Below are 24,521 nucleotides of genomic sequence, written 5' to 3'. Positions count from 1 at the left end.
AGTGTAGAGAAGGATTGCGTGATAGCATCTGGGGGAACCTCATATGGTGCCTTCAATAGGCTGCTGATGCCTTGCGGGCTAATGCAACTTCAACCCCACAACTGAGGATATTGGATGTGTTATAATCATTGGGGAATTAGCAACATATTCTGCATAAACAATGATGTGAGGTGAACAAGTCATCACCAAAATATTATGAAAAATAAATTAGCATCGTAATCAAGATTAGTTAAGTTCCTCCATCTTCAAAAGGAAAAATAATATGAACTTAGTTCCTTATAGTCTTTAACCACAGCATAAGCTCATATTAAACTCAATTTCAGCGCTGGAAGCACAAGATGTACAATGGTGTCCCCATTCTTGTAAATATGTAACACTAAACTGAATTCAGTTCATAGGAGACTATCACCTTCTCATCTATGTCAGGTGCCTCATACTACAAAAACCAGAATAAAGATCAGGATAATCTTATTAGAACTAATGAAAATCACCAAAGTATAGTTCTGACAGAGTAGGCAAAGTAAACCGAAATGAGACCCATGTACTAATAGTCTCCTTTTCTGTTAAAAAAAAAAAAATTCTACTTATAGTCCTAATGCCTGATGCACTGCCCAGCTGCTTAACATACCATAGACCTATTACCTCATAGCCGCAAAGACAATTCTGCAATTACATACAAGGAACGAGAAACTGGGAAATCAGTGCAGCCATCTGTTGATCATCCCCATTACATTACCCCACAAAAATAAATAAATAAATCTAGATCAATGAAAGACTACTCATATTATTAACTCTTTTCCTACCAAAGTCCGCCAGCTTTAGCTCCCCAGTGTCACTGATCAGGAGGTTCTGTGGCTTCAGATCTCTGTGCAAAATGTAACGCTGGTGAATGTAAGACAATCCCCGCAGCAGCTGAAACAAAAACAACTGAAAAAGAGGGAACAAAGAAAAGAGTTAGGGATTTTAGTGACCTGGCTACAGACCTCTGCATGCTTTAGGCAGTGCTTGAAGTATCGCACTTCTGTTTGCAAGATACCCCACTACCGCCACCATGAATAATAAATACTGCAGATTATGTACCATAAACTGGGAAACTGCAGGTTGTTTAAGCATTAGCCAAGCTATTTTATATAATGTGACAGGCCTGGGCTTTTCACAGAAGAGCAGTGTGCATTCAGTGGGAGCTAATTCAAATCCAAGCTTCTTTGAAATGAATAGGTTTTAAGGTAGGGGGGGGGGGTAGGGTAACACCATGTTCTTGTTACTTTTTCTGCTCCAGTTTTGCAAATACATACAAAATACATTTTGCCCCTCATGCTGCAATGAAGTTTGCAAAGCAACAGAAATGTTTATTAGGAAAGGAAAATATTACATTTTATATCTGAGTTCTGAGGAAACATCTTCCCCCCCCCCCCCCCCCCCCCGCAATAAAGTGTCAAACCCCATCAGCCTGGCACATAATTCTCTATCTTTATTGCAGTTCAGAAAAAATTATTGACAAAAGGCTCCATTTCTTCCAAACTGTAATTATATTACATTTACCCATATGGCCTTAGAGATTAGCTTGCTGCCTGCAGACAGATGTGTATCTTATACTAATTATAGGAAAAACTGTTACTAGCAGAAACAAATATATATATATCTATATGTGTCTTTGTTGTAGCTCTGTTTTATATATATATTTGTTTCTGTTAGTATATATATATGGAACAGAGCTACAACAAAGACAATCCAGAGAGTACAAACAATGGGGCCCATGCAATATAAAGGGCGGAAAGCGGGCGCCGAAAAGTCCCCAAAATTAGGGGGGGTCGCACTAGCAAGGAGGCGCGACCTTAGCGCCTCCTTCTTAACGTGACCTGCCGCGGCTGCCAGTTATGATCACCGACGCCGGTAAACTTGACGTCTGTTTTCATAACCGGCCGTCTGCCAGTAATGAAAACGGACGCCAAGTTTATCGGTGGCCGTTTTCATTATTAGCAGGTGGCCGGTTATGAAAACCGATGCCGAGTTTACCGGCGTCGGTCTTCATAACTCGGCGGTCTGCAGAGTTTGGTTTTTTTTTTTATTTTTTATTTAAGAAAAGTAGTACAGAAAAGCAGTTTTTTTCTGCTTTTCTGTACTTCTTTTACCTGCGCTCAGCTATTAACGCCTGCTCCATGCAGGCGTTAATAGCTGAGCGATAAATGTACATCTGAGAAGCACATTTATTTTTTTGGATGCGGAGTGAATGAGTAATAGCCTCATTCATATGCATTTGCATGTGATGAGCGCTATTACATTCACTCCGCGTCCGACACGGGTTAAATAGGCGCTAATCCCTCTATTGTATTAGAGGGTGGATTAGCGCCTATTTAACCCGCGTCGGAGTGCGGGTTATACAGTGCGCTCGGCTGAGCGCACTGTATTGCATCGGCCTCAATGGGTGCCACTCACCCAAATCAAAGAGTGCCATAGAAATTCCCACTTTCCTTTCCAACATTTGCTGTGGAAATTGGGTTATGCTGGGTACATCTAATTCATCAGTGAAAACTAAAAGCAATTGCAGTGCGTGACTATGGCTGAGATTTGAAGAAAAAAGTATAAAGTAACTGCCCTCCCCCAACACACACACACACAATTGGTTTCAATGGACATTTGTCAGTTTCTGCCTCACTGAGGCAAAGACTATTTAGATAGCACTGAAGGGATCACAGATTTGGAACTATCACAGATATGCATGGGAAACATTCATTCATACACTTAAGACGACAGATCATCTGCTCAGCGCTGGAATTTGATTAGGGCTTACTTAATAGAAGATTCTACCATTATTAGCCCTGCCACCACTGCACTAAACTGCTTATTGCAAAGCAGTCCTGCCAGATCACTTTATAATGCTGGCTAAAAGGAGGATATAAGGGAAGATGTGATTGTTGTGCAGTTTGCTTGTTTATTTTTGTTTGGAGTTTTTCTGCAGAAGGGGTTTTCGCAGGATCCTCAACACTAAGAAGTAGAGATGTGAATCGGAACCAGAATCGGATCCAATTTCAGTTCCGATTCACATCTCTATAGATGTGAATCGGAACCAGAATCGGATCCGATTTCAGTTCCGATTCACATCTCTACTAAGAAGTGAATTTTCAAAAGCATCCCGTGCATAAAAGCAATTTTCAAAATCCCATTTACATGCATGAAGTCCATTTACATATGCAAAACCTTTTGAAAACTCAGCCCTATGGAGTGACTTTTCAAAGGAGTTGTGTGTGTAAAAGCATTTTTTGGGTGGGAGATTCAGGCTGACATGCTAGAGGGCCTAGCACTGGGTGAACTGAAGGCGGTTAGTTATCAGCAAAATGGTGAATCCAAGTACATGCACAAGTATTTACAGAACAGTATTTGCACAGACTACTAAAAATACCTGCCTCTGCATTTTATTCAGTGTTATTTAGCAGACATTGCATATTTTTAGCTAAGATATGTGTGTGAACTTTTTTAAAAGAAGAAAAGAAATTAAATTTTTCTGGCATTAGAAATATATATGTTTACTATAATATACATGTGTTCTTTTGGGGCAAAAATATGCAAAATTGTATAAACTGTGCTGCACTTGCCACACAGTTTATAAAATACTTGCATAAGTCTCACCTGCCCAGCACTTGTGAGCACTAATTCTATACCATGGTCCAATTTGAAAATTGGTTCCCAAAGGACTTCATTTTCAACGTTTTACGTGCATGAAACTGGGTTTTATTTGCGTACATGGGCTTTTGAAAATTGCTACATGCAAAAGTCCTGTCTGATTTCAACTGCCTGAGTCCATTAGCAGGTATAAAAATGTTTGGTCTGGGTAAGAGTATTTCCTTCTGTGCCTTCTGCCCTTCACAGTGAACGATTCCTCTGCTATTGAGTAGCATGGAGTGTTTTGCCTCTGGGGAGTTTCTCGTTGAAGACAATGCCACTGGGAGGGTGTCAGGCCTGCCAAATCCAGATACAACTTTATTTATTTATTTAAAATTTTTTATATAACGCTTTTGCAACCAAGGTTGATCAAAACAGTTTACAAGTCGGCATATACATAATTAATACATAATTAAAATCACATCAAAACAAGTAAAACAAAAACAACAATACAAAAACAATGCTAAAAGTAATAAATTCTTCATAGTTAAATGTACCAGAACTGGTTTATTTGGAATCATGAAGTCGAGGCAGATCCAAATGCTATAGAAAACAGATACGTTTTTAAATGTTTCTTGAATTCTTTGCGATTTGTTATTTGTCTTAGGGAATCTGGGATTGAGTTCCAAAGAAGGGGGCCAGCAACTGAGAAGGCACATCTTCTGGTTATATCAAGTCTTGCTAGATATATAGTTGGTAGGGGTGTGCATTCTTTTCGCCGTATTGGCGATCCGCAACGTATATTGTACTATTCGTAGTATTCGTGGGGAAGCAAAACGTATCGCAATTCCCCACGAATACACGAATCTTCCCCCGAATTATACGGCCACCTAAATAAAAATTTAAACAAACCCCCCACCCTCCTGAACCCCCCCAAGACTTACCAAAACTCCCTGGTGGTCCAGCGGGGAGTCCGGGAACCATCCCCTGCACTCACACCCTCGGTGCCGGTTTCATCATGGCGCCGATAGCCTTTGTCACAGGGGCTACCGGTGCCATTGGTCAGCCCCTGTCACATGGCCATTGGCGCCATCTTTTGCTCCTACCATGTGACAGGGGCTGACCAATGGCACCGGTAGCCCCTGTGACATAGTATGGGCAAAGGCTATTGGCGCCATTTTGAGTAGTGGCATCGGACGGCCAGAGTGCAGGAGGTCACTCCGGGACCCCCGTTGGACCCCCAGGGACTTTTGGCCAGCTTGGGGGGGCCTCCTGACCCCTACAAGACTTGCCAAAAGTCCAGCGGGGGTCCAATAGATATTTATATGAGTAACTTAATAGATATTTATATGAGTAACTTTGTATAGTTACTGGGAAGAATATTCTCCTGACAGAAATGTATATCAAATAGGATTGCCATATACAAATTGGTAACACTTAATCCACAACAGAGATTCCACACCAAGTGGACACTTCAATACTACAACAAATACTTGGTGGTAATATTTAAATTGGATGTTCACTGAAAATCAATTCGATTTTTATTGAATCTTTTAATTTAATAAAAATTTTTTGTAGGAGATGGGAATGGTTTCATACAATGTATACGGCAACCCCCTTGGTGCCTTTAACTCTTTAATCATAAACACATCCTCCAACCTCCATTTTTTATTTTATTTTAACAAATTATATTTTTTTTAAAAAATCTTTAGGAATTAAATTTCAGTGGATATCACTTTTTAATCCATTAGTTATTATTAATTTATTTCCATCTTCTTCTCTCTGTACAAATGGGATTTGTACAGAGAGAAGCTAAGTACAGCACATTTATTTCTGACAGTTTGCATGAACATTTAGTAGTACATTTGTACAGAGAGAAGAAGATGGAAATAAATTAATAATAACTAATGGATTAAAAAGTGATATCCACTGAAATTTAATTCCTAAAGATGTTTTTAAAAAAATATAATTTGTTAAAATAAAATAAAAAATGGAGGTTGGAGGATGTGTTTATGATTAAAGAGTTAAAGGCACCAAGGTGGTTGCCGTATACATTGTATGAAACCATTCCCATCTCCTACAAACATTTTTTATTAAATTAAAAAATTCAATAAAAATCGAATTGATTTTCAGTGAACATCCAATTTAAATATTACCACCAAGTATTTGTTGTAGTATTATATACAAATTGGTGGCAAGTTACTACACATCTAATATCATAAAAGAGTCAGCCATTTACTTTTTTAATTTGGCCCTTTTAGATAATAGAAAAACAATCCATGAAAAAAAGGTTTAGAAAACATCTTGAGCAGTCATACAGTTCATTCCCCAGCATAGGGACTGAAGCTGGGGGATGAACCTCACTCTCCTATTAGGTCCTCTGATTCTTCTTGCCTCATCCCCCCTTATTTGTATTACCACATCAAATCCATTTTTTCTCAGTTATCTATAACAAACTGCACCTTCTCGCCCCTCTCACTTCCTCTTTTCATCTCTCCCTCCAACTACCTCTCCCCATATTCTTCTCTTGCCCGTCTCTTCCTCTTTCTTATTGATCCCATCTTCCCTATTGATCCCATCTTCCCTCACATTCCTTTTCTTATCTACCTCAATCTTAATTGCCCCAATATTCCTATTTTTTTTCACAGCCTCTTCATGTTTCTCCCTCTGCCATTTACCCTCCATGATCCTTTCCCTATCTACTTTCTTCAAGTTCCTGCCATCTCCATTATCTTACCTTCATTGGGCCACTGCGGGCACAGCCAGCAGCATAAGGACAAAGAGAGAGTGAGCACTGTGTCCCCATGCTCCCAGTTACAGATATGCCTGCCAAAGGTTCGTGGAATAGGAGTAGAGTGGAATCAGAGAAAAGTAGCCTCAGTCATCCATAAAGTCTTTCTTTAGCAGATGGCTAGACAAATTCTGCTGGTGGCAGGAAACAGACCAGCTGATGGAATGACCAGAAGGTCATCTGCAGATTTTGGCCTCTCACATTGCAGGAAAAGACAACATAAAAGCGGACTTTCTCAGCAGGGAGTGTCTGGACCCAGGAGAGTGGGTGTTGACAGCCAAGGTGGTTCAGCTGATTGTGGATCGCTGGGGCTTTCCGTTCCTAGACCTGCTGGTGACTTCTCGAAATGCAAAAGTTCCTCACTTCTACAGTCGCTGGAGAGATCAGTGATCCCTGGGAATAGGCACTCTCGTACAGGTGTGGCCAGAAGACATATTGCTTTATTCCTTGCCTCCATGGCCCTTGCTGGGCAGGATAATTCGCAAGATCAAAGGCCACAAGGGGCTAGTACACCTGGTGGGGAAGAGAGGGGAAGGGGGAAGGAAGGTTAGGCAGGGGGTTAGGGGACTGGGGAAAGCCCGACTGTGTCGCCGCGCCTACTTTGCCAAATTCCCTCCCCCCTTGCACACGCTACCTGCACATGCACACGCGGATTGTAAAACCTGGTGCACATGTGTGCGTGGCCACCCGAATTTCTAACATGCGTGCTGGTGCGCATGTTATAAAATCAGCACGTCCATGTATGTGCATCTTTTAAAATCTACCCCATGTGTTTTAATATTGTGAATTATCTTTAATTATTCCAACGTAATGCACGTTTAAACTTTGTTCTAAGATCTTTCCCTCCTCTCCCCAAGTATTAGAGTTGTGCTGCACACAGAGCATTTCAGAAGTGTGCTGTAACACAAATGCATGTACTACAGTATATACAGCACATACACAATTCACTTTACCAATGCAGTTCTTGAAAGAATTCCTAATACTGACTAGAGATGTGCATTCGTTTATCACGAATTAGGCAATCTCAACTAAATTGCCTAATTCATGGTGGTTCGGGGGACCAGAACCACGAAATGGATTTTACCCGAACTTCGGGGAAAATTTGTTTTTCGGGTTTGGGGGGGGGGCGCACATTTATTAAAAAAAAACAAAAAGCCACCCCAACCCTTCAAATTTAATGTATTACAATCCCTGTGACATTGTAAGGGTAAAGGGCAAAGGGCCATCGGCACCATTTTGATTCATAGCAGGCCCGACAGCCTGATGGCCCGGAGGGAGAGATCGCTCGCAGGACCCCGCTGGACCACCAGGGCTTTTAGTAAGTCTTGGGGAGGAATCGGGATGGTGGGGGGATTGTAATACAGTAAATTTGAAGGGTTGGAGTGGTTTTTTTCCTGATTTGGATTTTTTTTTTTTGATTCGTTTTTCCGGGTTCGGGTTTCAGCTTAGTTTTTGCTGGAAAACGATCCGTGGGAAAACGAGTTTTCCCACAAAGCGCCCGAACTGAAACCCAACCCAGAACAACTAAACCCATCTCTAATACTGACCTCCATCACTTCGCTTTTCACTTTTTAACCCTGATTTCAGGGGTGGTTCTATAATGAGGCAGGGTGACACGGCTGCCTCAGGTGGCAGAATTTTGAGGTAGCAAACAAATGCTCCACTCAAAACGCCCCTGTGGCATCTGCCTCACACACTGCAAACTGCAAAACACCTAGAAAAATAAAAAGATGCACTATCCTATGTCATTATGGCGCCAGCACCATGCAGAATCATCATTTTCTGCCACCTTTGTTTCTCATGGTTTGGTGCCTGGATGCAGTGTTGCCAACCTTGCTTATTTACTGCAAATTTGAGCTTGTTGTTTTGGGGAATCACTTTTATTTTTTTTTTTTTACTGGGTATCTAGAACTGACCAAGGCTTTCTTTATTGATATAGGGCCCTTAGAAGATTTTCTTGTAATGTCTTATAGCCAAATTGCCAGATTACAGTTAATGTTGGGTCATGGTATGCATAGTCTCGGGATGTGCTCTACTTCTTGGTTATTTAGACAACATTTAACAGTTGTGTTGGAGATGTTTTGGCTCAGTTCTGCTGGTGATGTGAGATCTAGGGATATATGAATGATAGAAAATGAAAAAAAATGCCTTTATTCTGTAGATGCTGCATTTCTATATCTAGAGAATGTGCATTTCTATATTTCTAAGGCCAGGACTGAAGTGGTGGGGGTGGGGAATAGGGAGAGTGCTGAGGTCAGGGGGAGAGAGAAAGTGTGCCCACAGCCTCTAATCCATGTCAGTTTCACCTTTCACCCTTCTCCCACTCCCCCCCCACCCCCTGCTGACTTTCTTACCCTTTGACCTGAGTTGCAGGGATCAATGTGGGGGTTGTGAGGTGCAACCAATTACTTTTGGCCAGCACGCCATATGCCCTAGAGCCGGTCCTTTGAGTGAGAGTCCCTTGATCACCACCACTAAGATTCATCCTGAGTTGCCCTGCTTGAAGGCAAAACACATGGTTATTCTGACCGAAGGGGGTGGGAATCTGAGTGTGAGGTAGCTGCAGCCGCGCACTGCTGTTGAATGTATGCGTTTAGGGTGTTGGGGGGGGGGGGAGGGGCAGCATCTCATTTCTTGCCTCAGGCAGCAGGTTACCTTGAGCTACCCCCTGCCTAAAGACATTTAGTTAATAGACCAAAATGTTGATCTGTACGTACTAATCTTTATATTAAATATTTAAAACTTTAATTATACTATTGCGCCATACCTGTGATAAAGCAATTTTGAGAAAACATAGGAACACAGGACATGATGGCAGAAAGCCATCCGGTCTGCCCAGCTGTGACTCTTCTACTTTGGGTTAGATGGGCAGATAAATTCCAACATTCGACCCAACACCAGCTCCCAGCCCTACTTACTCGAAGGTGCTCCAAGTCCCCGCTCTTCCCGCCCTCCCCCCACCTGCCTCTTTTCTAAATTAGGATTTTACTCTGAAAAGGGTTTTGGTTGATTTTATATAATGAACATCGTTGAAAGTATTTTTGTGTGGCACATCTGAGTGGAAAATGGATGGAATCGATCTGAACAGAATGTACTCATGCAGAACTCAGCAAAGCCAAATATTTTTCCTGCCATATAAACAGTATGTTCTTTTTTTTACGTGCTATGAATCCGTTAACATTCAAAATGCACAAAGAAATCGAGAACGCGTTTCATTCTTGACTTTTTTCTTACACCGGGCATGCATGCGTGTCAACAGGAATAGAACCTATGAAAAAGTCTAAACAGGAGGAGGAACACAATCACACAATAGAAAAGATTGTATTTTGTGGACAGCAGGCAATATTTACATCAAGTTTAAATGTATCATTTTCAATTTTTTCTTTTTTTTCCTTCTGAATCATTTATTGTTAAGACAAACATACTGCATATAATTTATACATATTTACTGGTTTTACAATATTCCTTAAAGTGATTGCATCATATAAAAACTGATTAATTTTCACACTGTGCAATGCTATAAACTATTATTGTCTCAGGCAGAAAGCCAATCAGGAAGCATGATGCCATATTTAATGTCCAAATACTAGGCTGGTATATTTAACAATCACTTCTCAAACCCATCTGCCAAAGACAACCTTAATTTGGCATAACATTGCTCTGTTTGCTGTACACCTGCTCATCCTCTGGACTATGAATGATAAATAACTTCTGAGCGGTAATCCAGTTCAGAGCCTCCTAATTAGCACAAGTATCATGCTAAAAGAGGGATTTGGGTTGACGGAGACAATACAACCTCAGCTATCACTGCATATGACACAGTCCTGGTTAGGAGCATGCTCTAAACTACATGTAAGGGAAGTGATAAAAAAAATAATGCACTGCAATTTGCAAGGAAATCAGTGAAACCAGGTAATGTAATGCACATATGTAAAAAAGGGTGAATATGAGGCATGCACAGGAATCGGGATAAATCAAATCCAATCCAACTACTAAAGCATTGTTAAGAAACAATTTATACATTTCTAGTTAAGCTAAAAGTGATTATCTATAAAAGGATAAGTGTGCTACTATTTAAATGAAACAATAATGTTTAGGGATAAATAGGTATGTGCTACTAGGCCTTCAATAAGACCTCTTTTCAAAAAAGGGAACTAATCAACATTAATACAGCATGGCAATCAAGTACTGATACTATATGTTTCCCATAATTTTAATATGGTAATTAGCTAACTTCTGCTTTTCACAAACTTATACATATTCATAACAATAGTACCCTAAGGCATAGACCCAGGCTGGTAATTTCCAAATTGGTCATTAACTCCTGAAATTGTCAATTTGTCAAGAATAAATATTACTTTAATAAACAGAATGCACAACCTCCATTACTGATGTGACGCATAAACCAAGAGTAATGTTCTAAAGTGTCTGATTTTTCACAGATTAAGTAAGACGTGACACGTTAACAAGAGTGTTAATCAAACCAGGAGCCAGACTACTGCTGTTAGAATGCGAAAGTGATAGAGACGGGATAGGGTGGCAGAGAACCCCTGTTACAGGCAAGTAACTCCATTCTCTCTGAGGACAAGCAGGATGACAGTCCTCACACATAGGGAATCCCAGGCTGCAGGCTGCTGTGAACAAAAATGGGAAAATTCAACCCTCAAAACAGTGCCAATGGGCAAAACCGCTTTTGGTAGGGACAGGGCATCTTAATGTTTACTATTTTGTTTTTTTAATGGTTATCTGGAGCCAAAATAAAGGGCTCTAGCAGGGTTGGAGTTAGGTTCTATACCTCAAAAAGACACTGGAGGATAGCCTATTGTGTTTGGAGTCCCAGTCAAAACATTAGTAAGATGTAAATATGTGGCAAGCTTTACATATCTCTTTACAGGCAGATCTCAGGTGGGATACTAATACCACTAGGATTCTAACTCCATGAGCCTTGACATTCCCTACTAGATCCAGGCCTGCCTGGGTGTTAGAGAAGGAGACATATTCTGCTAGTCAAACAGAAACATAATGCTTGGCTATGGTAATACCAAGCTTATTAGTGTCAAATGAAAGAAAAGCTAGGTGGACTATCTGAGGGCTTCAGACTGCCCCAGGAAGACTACAATTGCCTTGCCTTTCCAGATGTTGTCAGTCATAGGCAGAGACGTATGATGCGTGTGTACAACTGCAAAAATCTTTGTATAAAATGGATGTCTGGAACCTACTGACTCCAAGTGCTGAAGTGACTTCCCTCCAAAATATGACCTGCCTTAAGATTACCAGACACTATCACCCCAAGATCCCTCTCCCAGTCCGTGCACAATAGGCTTTCATTCCCCAACCCCCCCAATCACATATAGCTCTTTTGAACTACTGTACCCCAGATGCATGACTCTGCACTTCTTGGCACTAAATCCAGTTGCCAAATCTTCAACCACTCTTCAAGCTTTCTTAAATCACTTTTCATTCTCTCTACTCCTTCAGGCATGTCCAGTCTGTTGCAGATCTTAGTATCATCTGCAAATAGACAAACATTGTATTCCTTCCACAACTGTATTCACAAAGATATTGTACAGAACCGGTCCCAAAACTGATTCTCATGGCACTCCACTTGACACTGTTTCTCTTCAGAATAGGTTCCATTTACTATTACACACTGTCTTCTGTAATCAACCAGTTTGTAATCCACTCCACCACCTTGATGCCCACTCCCAAGCTTCTCATTTTATTCATGAGCCTCCATACAGGTCCATATCAAAACCTTTGCTGAAATCTAAATAAATAATATTGACCACTCTTCTTTAATCCAATTCTCTAATCACTTACTCAAAAAAATCAATCAGTTTTGTCTGACAGGACCTTCCCCGGTGAACTTGTGCTGCCTCAGATCAAGCAACCCACTGGATTGTAGAGAGTTTACTATCCTTTCCTTCAGTAGAGTCTCTGTTAATTTTCCCACCATCAAGGTGAGGCTAATCACAGCCTGTAGTTTCCAGCCTCCTTTCTCCTACCAATCTTGTGAAGCAGGACCACAACTGTTCTTCTCCAGTCTTGTGGCACTGCTCCCATTTCCAGGGATCTATTGAACAGGTCTTTCTGCAGACCTGCCTGAACATCTCTGAGCTCCCTCATATCCTGAGATGCACCTCATTCTGCCCCATGGCCTTGTCTGCTTTCAGTTTTACTAGCTCTTCCCATACATTTTCTTCTGTAAATGGAATTTCATCTACTCTATCCTCATCTATGATCTTGTCAGCCAGCAATAGTCCTTTCTCCAGGGTCTTCTTTAGTGAACATTGAAGTGAAGTATTTGTTTAATATTTCTGCCATTTCTTCATCTCTCTCCACACATTGTTCCTTATCATTTTTCAATTTCACAATACCACTTCAGACCTTCATTCTTTCTCTGATATATCTGAAAAATGTTTTGTCACCTTGCTTTACCTCTTTGGCTTCTACTTGATCCTTTATTTTCCTGATTTCTTTCTTTGTCTCCCTCAGTTTCACCATGAATTCTTCCCTGTGTTCCTCTTTTGGAGATCCTTTATATTTATTTATTTAACACTATTCTTTTTGCCTTTATTTTTTCAGCCACCTCCTTTGAGAACCAGATCAGTTAACCTTTCTTCTTACTCTTGTTTACTTTTCTAACATACAGATTTGTTGCCTTTGTAATAGCCACTTTTAATTTGGACTATTGTTGTTCCATCTCACCCATTTTCTCCCAGTCTTCTAGTTTTTCCTCCACATACATTCCCATTTTGACAAAGTCCATATTTTTGAAATTAAAAACTTGGGTCTTCATTTGAATTCCCTGTACCCTATTTGCCATATCAAACCATACCATTTAATGATCGCTGGTTCTCAGGTGGATACCTTGCTGGACATCAGAGACATTATCCCCATTAATGAGCAGTAGGTTAAGTATCAAACCCTTCCGCATGGGTTCCATTTCCATTTGTTTGAGAGGAGCCCCTTAAAAGGCATCCACTATCTCTCTACTTCCTGTAGATTCTGCAGAAAGGATACATTAATCCTTATCCAGCAGATTAAATTGTCCAAGGAGCAACATTTCTCCCTTCTTTCCAATCTTTTGGATGTCTTCGGCTAGATCTCTGTCCAGTTCTTCTGTTTGAGTCAGAGGTTTGTAGACCACACCAGTAAAAAGGGAAGCACCATTTTTTTTTTTTAGAATGGTCTATAATGTTTCCTCCTTACCCCACATCCCTTGCAATTCAGTTGTTTGGATATTGATTTTGACACAAAGAGCTGCTACTCCCCTTTTCTGTCCTCTCTGTCCTTCCTTAAGTTATAGCCCAGGATGGCCATATCCCAGTCATGAGATTCAGTGAAACATGTCTCTGTAACAGCAATGATATCCAAGTCTGCCTCTACCATTAGGGACTGCAGGTCTGGGATTTTATTGCCTACACTACAACTTTTCTCCCTTAGGGCTGGATTTTCTATCTTCACACACCTTCCTGAATTGCGCAGTAACTGGGGTGGGCTTGCGAAAGCAGGCAGCGATCGCACCACTGCAATGTTATCGCTGCCAGCTTTTGCACCCAATAGCGCCACCGTGAAACGTGGCGCTATGTGTCTAATCTTCTTCCTTAGAATTTGTGTGTCTAATCTTCTTATGTGTCTAATCTTCTTCCTTAGAATTTGGGAAATTGTTTAGTACTGCATGCACATCATTTCTATCAAGGTCATTGGTCCCCAGATGGATGATAACATTAATATAAGAGTCCCTACTTTCTTCTATAATTGCTTGGACTACCTGGTTTGTAATTCTATTAGCTGAGGATTTCAGAAGGCATTTAACTGTTTTTCCCCATCAAAATGAGTTCCCAAATTGGTTCTTTTGATGACTGAGTCTCACAGCAGAAGCTTCCTTTTATGACATTTGATGATGTTAAATGGTTTCTGGGTGTGTTGGGTGACTACGTCCCTTTCCGATATCACAATATTCTACTACTGTGGCTTCTTCATTTTCCACTGTAGAACAGGCATTATGTAAGGTTAACAGCAGGGTTTTCTTCACAGGCTATATTCTGCCAGAGCCCACTGTAATCCAATTATTCTTGAGTTTCTGAATCCAACATCCATCAAGCCAAGCATCCTGTTTCCAACAGTGGCCAATCCAGGTCACCTATCAAAATACCAAACAGTAAGTATAACCCATAAAATGCAGTGATAGGCAGTGGTTATTCCCCAAGTCTACTTGGTTAGTTACAATTCATGGACTTCTCCAGGAATTTGTACAAACCTTTTTTAAACACAGCTACAATAACTGCCTTAAGCACAACATTTGGCTTAATTGTATGTTGAGTGAAAGAATTTTCTATGATTTGTCTTTAATGTGCTACCTGCTAACTTCAGGGAGTGTTACTTGGTCTTTTTATTTTTTTTAAGTAACCAATTTATATTTATCCATTCTATTGCACTCATGATTGTATACACCTCTATCATATCCACGAAAGGACATCGCCTCCTATCCCATAACTTTTTAGTTTTCTTAGAAGCCTTTCATGAGGGACTTTGTCAAATGCGTTCTGAAAATCCAAATACACTACATCTACTGGTTCACCTTTATCCACATGTTTATTAACCCCTTCAAAAAAATGAAGCAGATTTGTTAAGCAAGACTTCCCTTGGGTAAATTCATGTTGACTGTGTTCCATTAAACCATGTCTTTCTATATGCTCTACAATTTTGATCTTGAGAATAGTTTCCACTATTTTTCCCAGCACTGAAGTCAGGCTCACTGGTCAATAGTTACTCGGATCGCCCCTGGAGCCTTTTTTTATATATTGGGGTTACATTGGCCACCCTCCAGTCTTCAGGTACAATGGATGATTTTAATGATAGGTTACAAATTTTAACTAATAGATCAGAAATTTCATTTTTTAGTTCCTTCTGTACCCTAGGATGCATACCATCCAGTCTAGGTGATTTGCTACTCTTTAGTTTGTCAATCTGGCCTACTACATCTTCCAGGTTCACAGAGATTTTGTTCAGTTCGTCTGACTCATCACCCTTGAAAAGAATCTCCGGAACTGGTATCTCCCCAACATCCTCATTAGTAGACCAGGAAGCAAAGAATTAATTTAGACTTTCTGCAATGGCCTTATCTTCCCTAAGAGCCCCTTTAACCCCTCGGTCATCTAATGGTCCAACCAACTCCCTTACAGGTTTGTTTCTGATATATTTTAAAAAAGTTTTTATTATGAGTTTTTGCCTCTACAGCCAACTTCATTTCAAATTCTCTCTTCACCTGTCTTATCAATAAGAACATAATAAATTGCCATGCTGGGTCAGACCAAGGGTCCATCAAGCCCAGCATCCTGTTTCCAACAGAGGCCAAACCAGGCCACAAGATCTTAACTTGACAATGCTTATGTTTTATCCTATTTTCTTCAGATGGATCCCTTCTTCCAATTTTTGAAGGATTTTTTTTTTGGCTAAAATAGCCTCTTTCACCTCATCTTTTAACCATGATGTTAATCGTTTTGCCTTCCTTCCACCTTTCTTAATGCGTGGAATACATATGGACTGTGCCTCTAGGATTATATTTTTAAACAATGTCCATGCCTATTGAACACTTTTAACCTTTGCAGCTGCACCTTTCAGTTTTTTTCTAACTATTTTCCTCATTTTATCAAAGTTTCCCTTTTTAAAATTTAGTGTTAGAGCTGCAGATTTACTTATTGTCCCCCTTCCAGTTATTAGTTTAAATTTGATCATGTTATGATCACTGTTGCCAAGTGGCCCCACCACCGTTACTTCTGTCACCAAATCTTGCGTTCCACTAAGAATTAAATCTAAAATAGCTCCCTCTCTTGTTGGTTCCTGAATCAATTGCTCCATGAAGCAATCATTTATTACATCCAGGAACTTTATGTCTCTAGCAAGTCCTGATGTTACATTTACCCAGTCAATATTGGGGTAATTGAAATCTCCCATTATTATTGCACTGCCAAATTGGTTTGCTTCCCTGATTTCTCTTAGCATTTCATCATCTGTCTGACCATTTTGTCCAGACAGATGATGAAATGCGTTCCACTAAGAATTAAATCTAAAATAGCTCCCTCTCTTGTTGGTTCTTGAACCAATTGCTCCATGAAGCAGTCATTTATTACATCCAGGAACTTAAATGTCTCTAGCAAGTCCTGATGTTACATGTACCCAGTCAATAATGGGGTAATTGAAATCTCCCATTATTATTACACTGCCAAATTGGTTAGCTTCCCTGATTTCTCTTAGCATTTCATCATCTGTCTGACCATTTTGTCCAGGTAATTGAGATTAGTAATGAAAGAGGTTTGGTCAGATTCTATTTTGATGCAGAATTGGATGTCATTCACAAATAGGTAGCATTCTGTATTAAAGGACTGAACAAGTTTGCGGATTGGATAAGTATAAATGTTGTTCAGGATCAAGGAGAGGCCTCAGTCCTGTAGTGCTCCACAGGTGAGATTCCTAGGAGTCAAAAGTTTATTAGTCCTTGAGACAGATAGCAAAGATTCAAACAATTTTAAGGCAATGCCTTCAATAGCAATACCACCAAAGCACTGAATCAGGAGTTGGTGATTGACAGTGCCAAAGGCAGCAAAGAAATCTAGCAGAACAAGAAAGGAGTCATCTCCTTGGTAAGCATTCAGCTGAATACAGTTGGTAATAGCCAACAGGATGGAGTCTGTTCCATGACCTTCCCTGAAGTCAGATTGGTAAAGGTGCAAGATGTTGCCGTCTTCAAGTAAGTCAATGACTGGATGTATCTGGATAAAAAGGGAAAGCTGGAGACTGGACAACAGAGCTGAATTATTTTTTGGATTGGAGTCTGCTTTCTTTCTTGCCGATACCAAAATCTGTAAGAGGGTGGACAGCCAGGAAGAAGTGGAAAACATAAGGAGGGATCTAGTGAAGCTCGGGGAATGATCTAAGGGCTGGCAGCTAAGATTTAAAGCTAAAAAATGCAGAGTAATGCATATAGGATGCAAAAACCCAAGGGAAAGGTATAGAGTTGGAGGTGAAATTCTTCTAAGCACAAAGGAAGAGCAGGATCTGGGAATAATTGTATCTGATGATCTTCAGGTGGTAAAACAGGTGGCTAAAGTGACAGTAAAAGTCAGAAAGATGCTTGGCTGCATAGAGAGAAGAATGGTTGGTAGAAAAAGAGAGGTGATATTCCCTGATATAGGTCCCTAGTGAGACCTCATTTGGAATCCTGTGTACAATTCTGCAGACCACAACATCAAAAGGATATAAACAGGATGGAATTGCTTCAGAGGGTATCTATTTATTTATTTATTTTGAACTTTTTTATACCGACATTCATGTGGCAAGATACATATCATATTGGTTTACAGTGTAACACAATATTGCAACAAGCGTTACATAGAACTGGGGTTACACAGAACTGGGAAAACAGTGGATAAAACTGGGGGTAGAATAAGCAGCTGTTAACCAGACAGACACTTAGAGAACGAAGAGTCGATTAAGCAAGAAACTGTAAATCCACACCGGAGAAGTTTAAAATAAATATAAGTAAAAGTAAAGTAAATAAAGGTACAATAATAGGTCTGTGAAGGAGCTCATGGTAATGTTCGTAGTGGAGTGTTAATGGTAAAGATAGTCTGGTTATGGATAAGCTTGTTTGTATAGTATAGTAATGGTAATGTTTGTCTGGTTATGGAAAGGCTTGTTTGAATAGCCATGTTTTGAGTTTCTTTTTGAAAGTCATGGTTAGTGGTCTTTGTTCTAAAGCACATAGAAAAGATCTAAACATATATACCCTAATGCAGGGGTCAGGAACCTTTTTGGCTGAGAGAGCCATAAACGCCACATATTTTAAAATGTAATTCCATGAGAGCCATACAATATGTTTAAAACTAAATACAAGTAAATGTGTGCATTTTATGTAAGATCACACTTTTAAAGTACAATAAGTCTCTGAAAATATTACACCAGGCCTTAAGACACCAATACATCTCCTATTAGGAAAACGGACCAAGTCAGGCTGCTATAGAGTCCTACACAGAAACTACACGCCAGCAGAAAACCTCACCTGAATCACGTGCTGTCCCTCACCTAACATAGAATAAAGAGACCAAAACGCATAACAAGAAGCATGCAGACAAAAACTGAATTGGAAACTGCAACAAGCCAGAGTCTCTGTATGCAGTGTAACAAAGGAAAAAAGAAACATCACACATCCTTATAAAACAAATCAAGAAATATAAAATCATCAGCAGTAAAACTGTACTAACAAAAAGAACATATTTCGAAACAGCTGATGAGTGGAATATCCAATAATTAAAAACTCATATAAAACATTTCCAGATACCAACAAAATATTTCAAAATAGCAGACACAAAGATCCAGTAATGAAAAATAATAAGGATACAAAAATTTTTTTGCTCTGCATACCTGGGAACGTTTGATATCCAGGTGTCCTGAGATTGTTCTGAATTAGCAGGAGGTGGGGTGGTTTGCTTGGAACTTTCTCCTCTCTCAGTCACATACCAGCGCTCTCTCTCACACTGGCTCTCAATGACACACCTATACACACATGCTCTCAGTCACTCACATATACAAATGTTTTTTCTCTCTCACTTATATAGGCTCTTAATTACACATTTACACACATGCTGTCTATCTTTTCACGCTTACACACACACAGGCTTTCAATCACATAAATACATGCTGTCTTTTTCTCTCACACACAGACTCTCATTCACATGCTTACAAACATGTCCTCTCTTTCTCTCATTTACACACAGGCTCTCAATCACATACTCACATGCTCCCTCACCTAAATCAGCTCTCAATCACACACAGACACACATGGTCTCTCTCTCTCATTTAAACACAGGCTCTCAATCACATACTCACATGCTCCCTCACCTAAATCAGCTCTCAATCACACAGACACACATGGTCTCTCTCTCTCATTTAAACACAGGCTCTCAATCACATACTCACATGCTCCATCACCTAAACCAGCTGTCAATCAGACACAGACACACATGATCTCTCTCTTACTTATACACACAGGCTCTTAATCATACATACACATGATCTCTCTCACACACAAAGGATCTCAATCATACAAACATACTCTTTCAAACAAACAGGTTTTCAATTACAAACTTACACATACAGGTTCCCAATGGTAAACTTACATTCATGCTCTCTCTCTCACAGGCAGGATCTCAATCACAGACATACTCTCTTTCACATATACAGGCTCTCAATCATTCACATACATGCAATCTCTCACTCACACACACAGGATCTCAAACACACATGCTTGCTTGCTCATTCATTCACTCTCTCTCTCCCCCTTCCCCCCCCCCCCGGGAACTCGCGGCAGCAGCAGCCACCTCCCAACGCTAACCTCCTTCATTTTCAGCCCTCGCGGAGGCGAAGGCGGAGTCCCATCGGCCGCGGTTGAAGATTTTCATTTTCCTCCGAGCCGTGCTGCAGTCTTCTTCCCGTCGGACACTAGCGTGCCTGCGTGCTCTCTTCTTCCCGCGGCCCGGAAGAGGAAGTGGAGAGCATCGGGTGCCTGCGCGGGAAGACCCGCGCAGGCACCCGATGACTCCAGCGCTGGCACCCGGCTGACACCCGATGACTCCCGCGCAGGCACCCGGATGACTCCAGTCGGCGTGCTCTCTTCTCCTCCCCCCCGCGGCCCGGAAGAGGAAGTGGTGAGCATCGGGTGCCTGCGCGGAAGAAGAGACCACGCTAGTGTGGTCTCTTCTTCCCGCGCAGGCACCCGATGCTCTCCACTTCCTCTTCCGGGCCGCGGGGGGGGGGGGGAGAAGAGAGCACGCCGGTGCCGCTGACTCCAGCTGTCCTGCCGTGTTCCGCCCGGGCTGACAGCATTTTAAGCCCGGGCGGCGGAGGACCGGGGAGCAGCTGGGTCAGCGGGGAACCGCGAAGTATGGCGACACTTGTCTGCGAGCCAGATGCAGCCCTCAAAAGAGCCATATCTGGCTCGCGAGCCATGGGTTCCCGACCCCTGCCCTAATGGAAGGGTGAAATAGGGGAGATATGATAGAGACATTCAATACTCAAAGATTTCCATGTATGGGAGGGTAAGCCTTTTTCAATGGAAAGGAGGCTCTAGAACAAGGGGTCATGAGATGAGGGTGAAAGAGCTAGATTCAAAAGTAATCTTAGGAAATATTTCTTTACAGAGAGGGCAGTAGATGCACAGAACAGCCTCCCAGTGTAGGTGGTGGAGGCAAAAACAGTAACGGAATTCAAGAATAGATATGTGAATTGGTTCCAGAAACTGTTCCGGTTTCAGCATCATGGACCTGCAGGAAATCTACCTTTCCTGTGGTCCAGACATTTTTTTTTTTTTTTGGCTGTCCCGAGCTGAAAAAAAACAAACCCACCCTGACCCTTTAAATCTAATTATTTAGAATCCCCCATCCTCCAGACCCCCAAAAATATTTTACACACAGAGATATACACACAAGCTTTTTCACTCTTATACACAAAGAAGAAGGCAGAGAAAAGAAGAAATCTTTAACTCTGGTACTCTGGTTAAAGTGACATGAGTTAGCTTGATTGATTTTTGGTGAAATCATTCTTTTTCTTTTATGAGATAGCTAGTTAAGATTTGTGTGTGTCTGGAGCAGGTTACACAACAGTACGGAGTACAATTGGGTATTTGCACATTATTAATAAAACTGTGTTATTCTCAGAAATTCTTTTTGTCTATCACCCCACAGCATGTTTTTCCTGTGTATTTTTTTTTTTTTTTACATAATTTTGGTAGCAGAGAAGATGGTTTATATTTGAAGTGTGGAGGCAGATTTATCAGAAATTGCAAATATCTTGTTCACCTCTAGACAATGAATTACTAATAATAAGCATACTGTCATTGTAGTAAGGTTTCTTTATTGTTCTCAGATCTCTGGTGACATGTGCAACTGGTTATTGAATAGTTGGGTAAAATATACCTTTCTTTAAAATATCAGTGGTAGGAGACATAATTACAAGTTTTAATTTTATGGTCCTTATGGTGCATCTTGTTCTCTTTTTATAATTATGAATCTTCTATAAAGTGTTCTAGGTATATACTGTACTATTTACTGAGATTCCTAAAAAGAAAGTGCAGAGATAATATTGATTTAAAGTTTATTTACTGCTAGTGGTGTAGACAGCACTTTCAAACTCTTAACATTTTATTTATAAATCCAAGACCAAAACAACTCTCCAGAAACAGCATACACCAAATTCACAACTGGAAATTGTGCAATTATTTTTTGCAATCAAGAAGTGATCTAACCCTTTCAGGAAAATGCCTCTCTTTGGGAGAAAGAAACCGGAAGAGAATAATTTAACTCTGACAGAACAAAAGAAAGATTTAATTGGAGTTGAAATTCTTTCTAGTCATTAGAAAGTTATAACAGAATAAAGCACTTGCCCGCGGAAGGATAAAGGTTGTGATGAATGTCTTACAATTGAGGATTTAGAACTCAAGTTTGAAGAGTATCTTAAGTTGTTCAACATGAAGATCAGGAAACAGAAATGTAATACTACAATGTGGCTTTCTTGGTAATGGATTTAAAATATAAGCAGGAAACATAGCTCTGTCACTGATTCTAATACACAGCTTCAAGCACAAGTTATTTCTCTAAGTGACAAATGCGCTTCCTTAACTGTTTAGGCTTTTTTTCTAGTTACACAGAATTGTACTTTGTAAGAGGAAATCACTAGGCTTGCAAGAGAAATGAAATGCAGCTCTTCACAGAGTAAATGATTTAGAGGCATAGAACAGGACGCAACCAAGATTGATGACTGCTATAACAGCTTTAGGAAATGATGAAACATCTAAAATAAAATCTTCGGCTATCCCTGCTGTTGTTAATTCTGCTAAGGAGAAGTATTCAGCTTGAAATTTCACTGATTTTTCTCAGTCTCATATGTATCTGAGCACATTAGGAAAACAGGGAATTCCATAGCTGTAACAAGGTATACTGTAGAAGCTCATGGGGGAGCCATTAGGACCTCTGTGCCAGCTAGTAACTGTGATTTGAAAGCTCTCATGGTCAGCTATGTGGGCCATGGATCCATACAGAAGACATCGCTATCTTCCTTGTGTCCTTAGGTGAGAATATGCAGCTAGATGATGAGGAACAGAAAGTAGTTATCATGGCATATCCTGCCTCTCTCAGATCTCAGATTAAAAGGGCTAACAATCTACAATTTTTGAATGGAAGACGTTGGACATTTCTGTGACTTATAGCTCATATAGTTTGAACTAAGGGCTAAGCAGTGTAGAGCTCAAGCAGCTTTAGACAAAGAGGATAATGATGATTCTGAGACCTTTATTAAGATCAGTTATGTGAAATATTACGGCATGTATTGATAGCATAGATATGCCACAGGGTAGTCTGTCACTGGGATATTTTGATGTTATTTACATAGTTGAGGACTGGAAAGAAATTGCAAGTGGATTGGATTCCTCAATTTTGAATTCCATGATTCCATGGCCTGCAAGTAAGCCAGCAGATTTTGGTAATTTGAAACCAAAGTTCAGAGATGTCATAAAGAATGTAAATTCCAAGGGTTAAGGTGACAGATCTGATAGGGGTCAGTTCTTCCTCTGATCCCATGTTAAAGTCTGACTGCTCTGCAGAATGTCCACTGTCTTATGGGAAAGTCTTTGAGTGATACTCCTAGAGGAGCTTTGGAAAGTACTCTTGTAAAAGAACGTAAATCTCCTTCATACAGCTCCCATGATTCCAATCATGGAGAAATATCCAAAAATATGGCAGTGAAACAGCTGGTCCCAAACAAGAGCACGGAAGCAGATCCAATATAGCAGAAATGAATTCTGTGACATGATCAATAAATATTTTGTTCACCCCGATACCGATTCAATTCCGTTTTGTTCGCAGTGAAACAACTGGAGCAGGATGATAGGAAAGTAGCATGGCAAATGTTATCCGATGAAGAAGATCTGAAGTACTGGAAAAATAAGCCTACAGCATGTATTTTAGCTAGAGCTTTGCAAACTGCAGAACAATCTAAACAACCAAGGTCTAGTGCCCCAGCTTCACAACCAACTCCTAGAACTGTGCCAGTATTCCGCATAGGAACTATGCCATGGAGAGGAAGAACAGACTTGGGAGCATATACCGCTCACCTTTGTGCCAGGTGGTCACTTTGTGTGCTATCATTGGTACAATGCATTAGTAGACACAGGTGCTTCAGTATTGATTATGGCCTTTGTGCCACCTGGTATCCAGATGGGACAGACTTTTCACTTGTAGGAATTTGAGGGATCTCAAACAGAAGAAAAGGAAATGCATATAGTTACAGCGTCATGCACAGCCTTAATTCAGCTCTTTTTCCTGATTCTATTCCCAGTATCATTCTAGATCAGATACCCTCTTGTAAACAACGCTAGATTCTGGACCTTGCTAATAATAGCTGTTTGTGTGCCCATAGCCTCCCTCAATGAGAGGTGGCTCATATTTTAACTGTTCATGTGCCTCGTGCCAGAAAAGCTGAGACAGATTTGAATCTAATTCCCTGGTCACATTTGCGTGAAGAGACTCATCAGCCAGTGGCAGACATGACACTGTGAGCCACTTCCTCCTTTGATGCAGGTTGCGCCTCATTTCATACTCCAATATTCTTTCAATTAAAGTCACATTCACCTCCTATATTCATACCACAGTACTGATGTCCACTGGCTGTTACTGCTGGACTGGCTTCCACTAATCAAGGCCTTCTAGAACCTGGAGTAACTGTAGAAACCTCTTCATCCTTCAAATCACCTATATAGTGCCTGTCCAGAAAGTTGATTGAGTGAATTGAAGACTTACAGTTGATTACTATAAGTTGAATGATGCTTTAAAAGATATGGCACCCATTGTTGCCTCAAGATAGGCCTGACCACTCAGTGTTTACTGTCATTGATATCTCAAACTGCATTAGCAGCATTCTGTTGGCCAAAGACATCCAGACATTTATGGTGTTTATATAAAATTCTCGACAGTATATGTTTACCTGGTTACCACAAGGCCTTCGTCATTCCCTACTGTGTGTCACACAGTAATAGGAAGAACTCTTGAAAGTTTGGACTCAAAGATCAAGGGATCTC

The 24,521-nt window shown here is 40.5% G+C and overlaps 1 protein-coding gene across 2 annotated transcripts in view; it reads right to left on the bottom strand.

The window, feature by feature from the left end:
* The window catches only part of CDK14 (cyclin dependent kinase 14), a 1,214,920-nt gene that overhangs the window by 600,732 nt on the left and 589,667 nt on the right, over nucleotides 1–24,521 (bottom strand). For both annotated transcript variants that reach the window (XM_029588836.1, XM_029588837.1), the window contains exon 8: nucleotides 804–927. In XM_029588836.1, the coding sequence (XP_029444696.1) occupies nucleotides 804–927 (124 nt within the window). The remainder of the gene's footprint in view (nucleotides 1–803; nucleotides 928–24,521) is intronic.

This window comes from Rhinatrema bivittatum, chromosome 2 (genome assembly GCF_901001135.1).
Source record: "Rhinatrema bivittatum chromosome 2, aRhiBiv1.1, whole genome shotgun sequence".
NCBI classification, from domain to species: Eukaryota; Metazoa; Chordata; class Amphibia; order Gymnophiona; family Rhinatrematidae; genus Rhinatrema; species Rhinatrema bivittatum.
This window is presented reverse-complemented; position numbering and strand designations above follow the sequence as displayed.